This window comes from Capra hircus, unplaced genomic scaffold (genome assembly GCF_001704415.2).
Source record: "Capra hircus breed San Clemente unplaced genomic scaffold, ASM170441v1, whole genome shotgun sequence".
Lineage (NCBI taxonomy): Eukaryota > Metazoa > Chordata > Mammalia > Artiodactyla > Bovidae > Capra > Capra hircus.
Window position 1 is genome coordinate 9,329 of NW_017189642.1, and position 10,586 is coordinate 19,914.

At 59.0% G+C, this 10,586-nt stretch overlaps 1 protein-coding gene across 1 annotated transcript; it reads right to left on the minus strand.

The window, feature by feature from the left end:
* Positions 1-1,821: 1,821 nt before the first annotated feature.
* On the minus strand, positions 1,822-9,821 carry IRAK1 (interleukin 1 receptor associated kinase 1). The gene is made up of 14 exons (XM_018044609.1): positions 9,622-9,821; positions 9,362-9,529; positions 9,108-9,239; positions 8,889-8,992; positions 8,545-8,733; positions 8,234-8,298; positions 7,913-8,027; positions 7,412-7,530; positions 6,743-6,950; positions 6,429-6,494; positions 5,065-5,301; positions 4,074-4,485; positions 3,513-3,656; positions 1,822-3,230 (listed from the first exon to the last, which is right to left on the minus strand). The coding sequence occupies exons 1-14, from the start codon at positions 9,755-9,757 to the stop codon at positions 3,169-3,171; spliced, it is 2,157 nt and encodes a 718-aa protein (XP_017900098.1). The 5' UTR covers positions 9,758-9,821; the 3' UTR covers positions 1,822-3,168.
* Positions 9,822-10,586: the final 765 nt, after the last annotated feature.

Consider the following 10,586-nt stretch of genomic DNA (forward strand, 5'->3'; position numbering starts at 1 on the left):
AGAAAACATTATGAATTGAATGACAATGAAAACAACATATCTAAATCAGTAGGATGCGGCTTAACAGTATTCTCAAAGGGAATTTATAGCCTTAAATGCTTATATTAGAAAAAGAAACTTTTAAAATCACTGATTTAGGATTATACTTTAAGAAGATGGAAAAAAGATGAGCAAATTAAACCCCCCAAAAGATTTATTACTCCAAAACAAGTAAAAGAAAGGACATGATAGTGGAACTTAATAAAAGAGAGAAAATGGACTATAGAGAAAAATCAGTGAAACCAAACTTGCTTCTTTGAAATTATCAATAAAATCGAAAAGCCTCTATTTAGGCTGATCCAAAAAAAAAAAAAAAAACGGAAAGACATGGGACTTCCCTGGTGGCCCAGTGGTTGGGAGTCCACCTGCTAAAGCAGGAGACATGACTTCAATCCCCATCCAGAAAGATCCCTCATGCCGCAGAGCAACTAAGCCCATGAGCCGTAACTACTGAAGCCTCTGTGCACCCCAACAAATAGTAGCTTCCACTCGCCACAACTGGAGAAAGCCTGTGTGCAGCAGTGAAGACCCAGCACAGCCAAAAATAAAATAAATTCAGAAAAAGGAAACAAAGAAATTACCAGTATTGGGGATGATAGAGGGGCTGTTGCTATATATCCTACAGACATCAAAGGGTAAGGGGGCATTATTAAGTTCATGTCAACTTAGATGAAATGGGCAAATTCCTTGAAAGACACCAACTGCTAAAACTGACACATGAACAAAATCTGAAGGGCCTGATATCTAATTAAAGAAACTGGATTTATAATGAAAACCCTTCCCTCAAAGAAAACTCAAAAAAAAAGAGAAGAAAAAAAGAAAACTCCAGATGCATAGGACTTCACTGGTGATTCCATCAAACATTTACAGGAGTAACACTTAAGCATATATGAGCCCTTTAACAACCTAGGAGGAGAAGGAAACACTTTCCAACTTACTTTATGAAAGCCTGATGCTGCTGCTGCTGCTGCTAAGTTGCTTCAGTTGTGTCTGACTCTGTTCGACCCCATAGATGGCAGCCCACCAGGCTCCCCCGTCCCTGGGATTCTCCAGGCAAGAACACTGGAGTGGGTTGCCATTTCCTTCTCCAATGCATGAAAGTGAAAAGTGAAACTGAAGTCGCTCACTCGTGTCCGACTCTTTGCGACCCCATGGACTGCAGCCTACCAGGCTCCTCCGTCCATGGGATTTTCCAGGCAAGAGTACCGGAGTGGGGTGCCATCGCCTTCTCTGTATGAAAGCCTATCTGATAGCAAAACCAGGTAAAGATATTATAAGATGACTACAAATCAGTATCCCTCATGAACAGATGCAAAAATTCTCAAAATGATATTAGCAAATGGAATTTAGCAATATATAAAAGGGTAACATCATGACCAAGAGCTGTTTTTATCTAAGGAATATAAAATTGGCTTAATATTAGAAAATCAACTTATGGGGTTTACCACATTGACAAAACACACCTATGACAATTCTATTGGTAGCATCATACTTCACGGTGAAATATAACACTCTGCACCTAATACTGAGAACAAGGCAAGGATGTCCCCTTTCACCACTTCTATTCAATACCAGACCAGAAGCCCTAGCTAGTGTAACAAGGTAAGAAAAAGAACAAAGGGAATTCCCTGGTGGGTCGGTGTTTAGGATTCTGCACTTTCACTGCCATGGGCCTGGGTTTAATCCCTGGTCAGGGAACTAAGATCCCACAAGCTGCACGGTATAGCCAAACAAAAAAATAAAGAAATAAATGAAAAAAAGAACAGCATACAGAATGGAAAGGAAGAGGTGAATCAGTCTTTATTTGCACATGAGATGGTTGTGTGCATAAACCATCCCACGGTATTTACCAAACTATTAGAGCTAATGTGTAAATTGAAGCAAGGTGACAGAAAGCACAGCCAATGGACAGAACTCAACTGTGCTTCCATACAGGAGTAACAAGCAGTTAGAAAAGGAAATAAAGATGCCATTTACAATAAAAATGTGTAACATAGGGGAAAAGGTAACACCCTGTGAAAGTACTGCTGGGTAGTAGTGTTGTGTGACCTGTCACCAGCATGGTGGCTTACTGGGAGAGGAAGCAAGTACCTGCAGAGGATTTGGGGGTGGGGTGGGAGACTGGTGTCTGGGTTTGGACAGTCAAAAACCCTGAGAAGAAAGTCCCTGGACAAGCTCAGGGCTTTGCCACAAAGTCTACGAGTACAGCCAGAGATGGAAGGGTAAGCTTTTATTACTCCAGGACAACTTGGATTCCACCGATGCCTCGCTTACGTGGGGCCTGTAGTGTGACTCACGACTGCAGACACAGAAGCATCTGGAGCCTCTGCTACAGCCCTGGGCTGCTCTCAGAGACACTCAGTGACACAAACCCTGACTTGCTCCGAAAACTCAGAGTCCCCTTGTCTTTTTTCTTCCTGTCTGCCTGGCTCCCAACTTCCTGCCTTCTTGGGGCTTCTCACTGTCTGGGTGACACAAGGTGTGTGCCAAGCCAAACCTGGAGTGGGGGGGCGTGACCCCTCTGCCACAAGCTGTGCCCAGGGGCGGAGCCTGTGGTCTGGAGAGCCTAGCCTGGCTCCGTGACTGTCCACAGCACCGAGGGGTGGCCTGGGTAGCGGACCAGCTCCTGGTCCTCCAGGGCAGCCTGCAGACACTGGCCTGGTGGGAGGCACTGTGGGACTCCCCAGGGCCTCTTGCAACCCCCACTTCCAGCTTGTGGACTGAACCACGGGCCAGCCAGACCTGTGTCTTTCCCAGTTACAAGGCTGGGAGGGGCCCTGCCTCGATGGCTCTGTGCCCTGTAGCCCTGGGCTACAGATGCCCTGCCCAACTGGCAGTGCCCACTCTAGCTCCTCCTTGGCCCCTCCAGGGCCAGCGGCCTTCTGCTTCCACAGATGCTGGACTGAGGGCAGGTCATGAAGATGTCCCTGCCCTACTCAGGGCGGGGGGCTCCAAGCCCAGCCTGTGCCCACACCCCAAAAGTGCCAGGGCCACCAAACACCCTCCTCCAGGCGGATGGAATCCCCCCACCCCCAATGCCCGTGGGCTGCCAAGGGGTTGAGGGCCGTGAGAACTTTCGACCATGAGAACTTGGACTTCCAGGTTTGGGGATCGGCCCAGGAGGGCGATTCAGCTCCGAAACTCGTCTCTCTCTTCGGGCCCCTGCCTGTCCCGCAGGTCCTGGCCCGAGTCTGCACAGTGGGTAGGAAATGCCAGTCGGTTAGCCGACAGTGGGGCTGCCCTAGCCCTCGCTCCCGGGGCGCTCTCTGGACTTAGTGGTTTCCATTCCTCAGCAGCATTTCTTTGAATGGAACCTGCCCAGCAGGGGCTTCGTATGTTTTGGAAGTACGGGCACGGGCAATCCTGGACTACGGGGAGGGGGAGTATTGGCAGGACAGGGAGGTGGGACAGGACAGGACCGGGCTGTGCCCAGGGCACATGACTTCTCAAAGGTCACTGTTCTTGGAGAGTACCTGGGAGAGAGCTGGACGAGAGCAGCTGCAGGCTGTCTAGGACCCCGTCCTCATACAATGCCAGCTTCTGCAGCATCTTCCGTCGCGCCGGATTGATCACGATCTGCGGGGGCCGTGAGGATGTGGAACTGCCCAGGAGGGGTCCTGGGGTAGAGAGAGGACCCCCTGAGCCTCTGGGAACTCCCTGCTGACACTCACTGCTGGCCTCGCGAGCCTTCCCCATCCCCAGCCTAGTTCCCTCCCTGCCCTCCCAAAGGACAGAGGTCCTGAGCGCTCTGTCTGTGGGCAAGGCCTGGAGCCTAGTCATGGACTGGGCCTGCCTCACTCCTGGCCTATCCTCAGCCAGCTGGGGGCATGGCCCAGTGAGACGAGATGGCCCAGGATGGTCCTTCTTTGGACCTTCCTGGGGTCAGGCGAGCAGCCCAACCCAAGATGGCAGCCTGCAACTTGCTAAGGACAGACGGAGCTTCATGGCGGGTCCTGGGTCTCTCCTCCCAGAAGGCTGGGGTCGGGAGGATGGGGTTTGCCCGGAAAGGAGGCCTTTGGTTCCCCTGCTGGTACCTTCCACAGCTGTAGGCTGGAGACCCGGGCCGCTCCCCCAGCTCGACTCTCGGGCAGCACCCCCCTGGGTGCAGGCAGCCTGCCCGAGGGGTGCTGGCACCCAGCTGGGGGCCCCTGGGCCCGCAGGGCAGCTGGGGCTCAGATGCCAGGAGTGCAGGGCAGCAGAGAGGTCAGACACGCTCTCGTCACTCTCCACGGGCTGGTTGGCACCTTTGTGTGGCCAGTCTGTAGCCTGGGCCTGGGCCCCCGAGGGCACCACCAGGGGCTGCCAGGGGCTGGCACGGCTCAGGGCGCTCCCGCTGGTGGACACGTAGGAGTTCTCTTGCGGGGAAGGGGGGCTGTGGCTGGCAGCCTCTGGCTCCAGGCATGGCCCTGCCACCACCACCTGCAGCTCCTCCAGTGTCTGGTACACCTGCAGGGAGGGACCGGGGCTCTCAGGGTGAGTGGCCCTGTCCAGGTCCTCACAGAGGGTGGCGGAACTGCAGGGCAGCTCCAGGTCAGGGCCAGAGAAGAGAATCGTTGTCACTAAAGCTAAGGACCGAGAGCAGCTTCTCTTTGTCTTTGAGAAAGCAAACCTTGTTGCCTTGATGCCCTCAATGATGCTTCTTTCTTTTCTCAAGAGAGACAAATGAGGGATAGGATGGGGAGGGACGTGGTGTGGGGGGGGCGTTGTTCAGGATGGGGAACACAAGTACACCCACAGCTGATTCATGTGAATGTATGGCAAAACCCACCACAATATTGTAAAGTAATTAGCCTCCAATTAAAATAAATAAATAAATAAAAGAGAGACAAAGAGGTGGAAGGGACACAAAAAAGGCAGATGCAGTGGCGCAAGGCACCCAGAAGGGGGCGCAGTAAAAAGCCGATCACCTCCCTCTCTGTACCTGGCTGGGTTCAGTGGGGGTTCAAGCCAACCCAAACGGCAGTTGAGCAACATGTGGAAACTGGCATGTCAAGCACTTCCCATACCCCCAGCTCACAGGACTACCTGGGTCATCGGGGGTCTCCTCTTGGCCCGGCGGTGCAGGCAGCAGCAAGCCAGCTGGCCCAGGGCCAGGCCCAGTTCTGGTGGGCATGGCCCTGGCCTGGGGTCCAGGTGCTTCTTGTAGATCTGGGCGGCAACTGGGGCGGCCCACGTGTCTGCGGCTGGCCCGCCTTGGACTGCGGTCTGGGTGCCCTTCAGGGTCACCCCGGCCTCCTCTGCCTCCTCTTCAACCAAGTCTTTCTGTGGGACATGCAACGTGAGTCTGGCCCCCGTGGGCCGTGCCTTGCACTGCCATCCCCGGCCCTCATCTGCATATGCTCAGCGCTGACTTGGGCCCCCGGGATCCAGCCACGTGCCCAGCACCTGGGCTGGCTTTCACAGAGCTGACTTCCTGAGAGGGGAGAGACGTCGATATGCTTTGAAAACCAGGGGAAACCACAGCAGGGAGGCCTCCCCAGGGGTTTTGATGGGGGGGGGGCCCAAGCAAGTGACACTCGGGCTCTGATCAAAAGACAGCAACTAGCCAGAGAGGGCAGGGCTCAGAGGGGAGAGCCCCACGGAGATGGGGAGGGACAGGACCAGACAGGAAGGACCAGGAGCAGACCCTGGGGTCGGGGGGGGCGTGGCCTTTCAGGCAGAGGAACAGGGAGCCGCCAGGTCTGGAGGACAGACAGCAAGCTGGCAACCACATCAAGGGTCTGGGCCTTCATCCCAAGCATGGCGGGGGTAAAGGGGTTCCACCACCTCCTCACAGTTCTAAAAGAGCTTTTTGGTGGTTGCCCAGAGAAGCCGTGGCAGGGACCCTGTGGGGTCTGGCATGCTGCGCCACTGCGGTACTGACGATGGGCCCGAGTGCAGATCTATTTGGTGCCCAGCTCTGGCAGAGATCCCTTCGAGACCCGGGAATGGATGGAAACAGCCCCGGGCCCAGGCAACACACTGGCTTATACAGTGTGAAGGATCCTGCTGACTAAGCAGAGAGGAGCTGGATTTTGGGCTCTGGGTCAGTCTGCGGAGGAGTAGACCTGCCCCGCAAAACCCAGGGAAGGCATCTGGGGTGAGGGGGGACGTGGTCCGATTCCCAACCATTGCTTCTCCCAGGTCCCCTGATTCTGTTTTCCACTGTGATCGGGCTGCAACCCCCCACCCTGACCCCCCCCCATCCTCGCCAAACCTAGGTGGGGTCTGGCAGGGCCTGTGGCACTTGCCGGGGACAGAGAGGTTTGTCCCCAGCCAGGCAGATGCAGCTGTCTGGGGCCCTGCCTACTCTCAACAATGAGTCAGCAGAGGCCGGGCTGGCGGCCCCACGTTCCGGATTGTTCCTCCCTCCCTCTCTCTCTCCCCACCTGCCTCGGGAGGAGGCTCACCAGATACTTGGGCTGGGCGCCATGCATCCTCACGGCCCTCTGGCCGGCCAGGGTCTCCAGCAGCACCTGCAGAGAGAGCAGGCTGCAGACTGGGGCCGCTGAGAAACTGCACGTGGGACTCAAGCTCAGGGGGTCTGGAGGGCCCACGTGGAGGAGAGGAATGGAAAACGACAGACATGAAGGTGTGGAGCCACGCAGGGCGTCCGAGCTGGGGAAGACGGGTCCCGGGATCTGAAGCTGGTCAGGCCTGCTGGAGGATTCTCCGAGGGCTGCAGCCCCCCACCCCCAGGCCAGTCGAGGGCCCCGCAGCTCACCACGCCAAAGCTGAAGGTGTCGGTGTCCACGGCCAGCCTCCCGGTCTTCACGTACTCCTCAGGCAGGTAGGCCAGGGTGCCACGCACCGTCCGAGTCCGGGCCACACTACTGCTCTGGCCGGGGTTGGCCCCTGTAAACCGGCTGAGACGGGCCAGGCCGAAGTCCCCCAGTTTGGGCATCAGTCTCTCATCCAGAAGGACGTTGGAACTTGGGGACAGAAGGCGGTGGCGTCAGCCTGGCCTTAGCCCTCTCTGCGACTCATCACCCCTGCACCTACTGCCCCCTGCCTGGTCCTGAGACATTCAGACCGGAGCCACTGACGTGCACCTCAGTGGTGGATTATGGCCCGTGCTCATGGTGTTCTGGCCACTTGGGGCTCCGAGCAAGTGGCCCCCAGAGCCTCATCCTGCAGTTGAGGCCCTGTTCACCAGTGGAACCCATCCTTGGCCTCCATGTCCACCCCTGGCCCACACTGGGTGCTCAGTGACCCTCAGACCCCAGCCCTGACGTCCCCTGTTCTCAGGGGGATCACTCAGGGCCAGGCTCCTAGGGACCAGGCAGCAGGCACCCCGGTCCCTGCTGGCGGGAGGTGTGGGAGCATCACCCCTTGCCATAGGGCTCCTGCCACCCTCAAAGGCCCCCAGGGGCTGGCCGTGTCCCCACCTCACCTCTTGACATCTCCATGGATGAGGCTGGGGCTATCTTGATGTAAGAACTGAATTGCCCGGGCTGTGCCCAGAAGGATGTCCAGTCGCTGAGGCCAGGAGAGAGGGGGCCAGGCCTGTGTCTGGAGGGGCACAAGGAAGAAAGGGGAGACCGTGGAGCCACCGTCTTTGATGCCCATCCATGCTTCCCCTGAGTGCTGAAGTGTCAGGTCAGAGATGCTCCTGTCTTGGGCTTGGTCAGCCCTTGTGTCCTGTGGGCGCCTCTCTAGATGGGGCCCAGGGGCTGTCCATTGCCTCTTGCCCTCTGGGCAATGCCGCCAAGATCCTTCCACTACTCTGTTTGCCCAGGGGAGCAGATGGGGCCCCTTTCAGAGGCCCCATGAGCTTGGCTTCCAAGCATGAAGAGGTCCCGATCACTGAGGCCAAGGACCCCAGCCCCATGTTCCGCTTGGACCAGGTGCCAAGAGTGACACAGTGTGCCAGGCCAGGCCAGGCAAGGCTTACCTGGACGTGGAGGCGGTCTTCCAGGGAGCCATTGGGCAGGAAGCCATAGACAAGGCAGTAGAAGCCACTCTGAGCACAGTAGCCAGCAAAGTCCACGATGTTGGGATGACGAAACCTATTTGAAACAGTGGAGTCTCAGTGCTCTGCTCCCAGCATCCAGCACGCCTTCCATCTGGCCATTGTGGGGGGGTGGTGTAGGGTGCGGATGGTCCCTAACCAGGTTTCCCGGCTCGCCTGGGCCTGGCAGGCTGCAGACCAATGGGGAGCCAGGTCCCCGGACATGTGGTCCTGGCGGGGCCCTGCCCCTGCCTGCAGGCTCACCGCGACAGCTGCTGCACTTCGGTCTGGAAGCTCTGCTTCACTGTGGTCCACTCCAGGTCAGCCTCCTGCAGCCCTCGGGGAGAATGAGGCAGGGGGGACTGGCAGTGTGAGACTCCTGTGGCCCGGACTTCATGCCCCCCACCCCCCGCCACCTGTTCTGGGCCCAGAAGGAGCACGGGCCTGGGGGCCCTGGACTGTGAAATCAGAGGGCTGAAGGAACCCTGTGGGGTTGCGAAGGGGATGGGGGAGGACCACAAAAGCCCAAGTCTGGGAACAGCCCTTGAGGGCCCTGGCGAGGATGCTCCACACACCTCCTTGAGCCTCTTCACAGCATAGACGGTGTTCCTCATCACTGCCCGGTACACACAGCCAAAGCCGCCCTCCCCGATCTTGAGCTCCTCTGAGAAGTCGTGGGTGCCCTGGCAAATCTCATGGAGGGGCCAGCAGAACGAAGAGGAGGGGGCCCCCGGCAGGAGGGGCATGGGGCTCTCCGGGCTGGGCTGTGGGAAGAGACCCTGTATCAGGTGAGGTCCCATATCCTCCCCTCTGCCTCAGCCCACCCTTGCTGGGCTGCCTGGGGTGGCCCAGAGGACCAAAGGCAGCTGTCACTGCTTGCTGGCATCAAACCTCTGGGTGGGGGGCAGGACCCACCTACCTTGGTAGATGAGGGGGCTGGAGATGGCAATGGTGGCTGGTGGGCAGCTGGGTTTGGTCCAGGGCAGAGCTCGGGGTCAGAGTGAGTCTGGGAGCCTGGAAAAGCTTCGCAAAGACACCAGTGAAAGGCAGGCAGAAGCCAGTGGCAGGATCTATCGGGGTGGCCAGGAGCAAGGGGGTCCTTTCCTGAGGTTCATCAGGCCAACCCGGGTTTTCTTACCTGGGGAGAGGAAGGTGGAGGCCAGAGACGGCAACTTCCGGTGGCCGGGAACCGCAGCCTCGGAGGGTGTGGAGATGCTGCTGGGTGTCGGGGAGGTGGTGCTGGCGGGCAGAAGCGGGGCGGGAGGGTGCCCTGGGAGGCCGGGGAGGGAAGGACTTTAGGCCCAGGCTGGAGGGAGGAGCTCCGAGGTAAGCCCTGGGCGGCCCCTGTCCCAGGGTCCTGGGGGTTCCGGGGGTTTCCGGGGCCGCGCTCACAAGCAGTGATGATGTCCCGCGCCCGCAGCAGCTGCAGGTGCGTGAGGATGCGCACGAGATCGGCCACGCGGGCGTTGCGGTTGATCCACGGCCACAGGACGCTGGCTGTGCGCTGCCCGGAGCGCTCGCACAGTCGCAGCTCGGTCTGGTCGCGGACGATCAGGGCGGCTGCGGGCAGGGGGCGTCAGGCCGCGGCGTCCGGGCCCCGCGCGGCTCCCCGGCCCGCCCCGGCCCGCCCCTGCCGGCCTGCGGCCACCCACCGAACTGGCACCAGTCGGCGGGCTCCAGGGCGTCCATCACTTTGTAGAAGCGGCACATGACCCAGGGCGGCACCTCGTACAAGAAGTGCTGGGCGCCGGGGACCGCGGGGTCTCCTGGGCCCGGCCCCCCGGCCATGGCCACCACCGCCGCCGCCGCCGGGCCGGGGCCTCTCCGGGCCGCGGCGGGCGCGGGCCTCGGCCGGCCGGGTCCGCGAACACTGACTCACTTCCCCTTTAAGGCGGCCTCGTGCGACGCCCGGCGGGCCGGAAGGGGCGGCACCCGGGGCCGCCGCCACCGCCGCCAGCCCCGGCCACACGGGGGCGCCGCGCGCGGTCACGCCTCCCGGAGGCCTCGCCCCCGGGGCCCGGCGAGGCGGACGGGTGAGCTTCCCGGAGGAGGAGGGCTCCGAGGGCTGCAGGAGAGCGCTTCTCGGCCCCAGGGACGATGGACACAGCGAAGGCCTTCCAGAAAGGGCTAGAAGCGGGGCTTCGGAGAGCCGCTGGCTGGTCCTCTTTAGGTTTCTGTTTCGTGGGGAAAGCGGTGGAGAGGGGTCAAGACATCCAGGGTCAGATGTGGGTCACACCAGGGCTCCCCGCTGACTCTCTGCAGCTGGCTTGTGAGGCTGGGGGCAGGAAGAACGATCTGGAAGCTCGCAGCATCTCCACCCACCCCCTGGGCCCTGGATCCCATCTTTTCTTGGCCCTCCCGGAACCTGCTCCAGCGGTGGTTAGGTCTTTGCAGCAGCTGCCCTCTTTTCTTCTTCGCTGGCTCCTTCCGCTAGCACAGAAAACGTGTTTACTACTCTCTTAGAGATAGACCTTCACTCCGGCTGCCCTCCTCCCTCTTGTCACGCTTGAGGATGGCGGGCTCTGGCAGCTCCCACCCTTTTCTCTGAAGCTCACTGAGCGCCATACTTGGCCTGTCTGGCGTCTCCCCACAGGCCTCCGGCATGCCTCCATCATTC

Bases quoted from the DNA above. Each gene is read 5' to 3' on its own strand.
- IRAK1 (XM_018044609.1), bottom strand. From the start codon at position 9,757: ATGGCCGGGGGGCCGGGCCCAGGAGACCCCGCGGTCCCCGGCGCCCAG. The intron at 4,486-5,064 runs GTAGTCCTGTGA...CCCTCCCTGCAG, and splicing joins GGAGACCCCCGATGACCCAG to GTGTACCAGACACTGGAGGA. The intron at 3,657-4,073 runs GTACCAGCAGGG...TCTCTACCCCAG, and splicing joins CCAGCCTACAGCTGTGGAAG to GACCCCTCCTGGGCAGTTCC.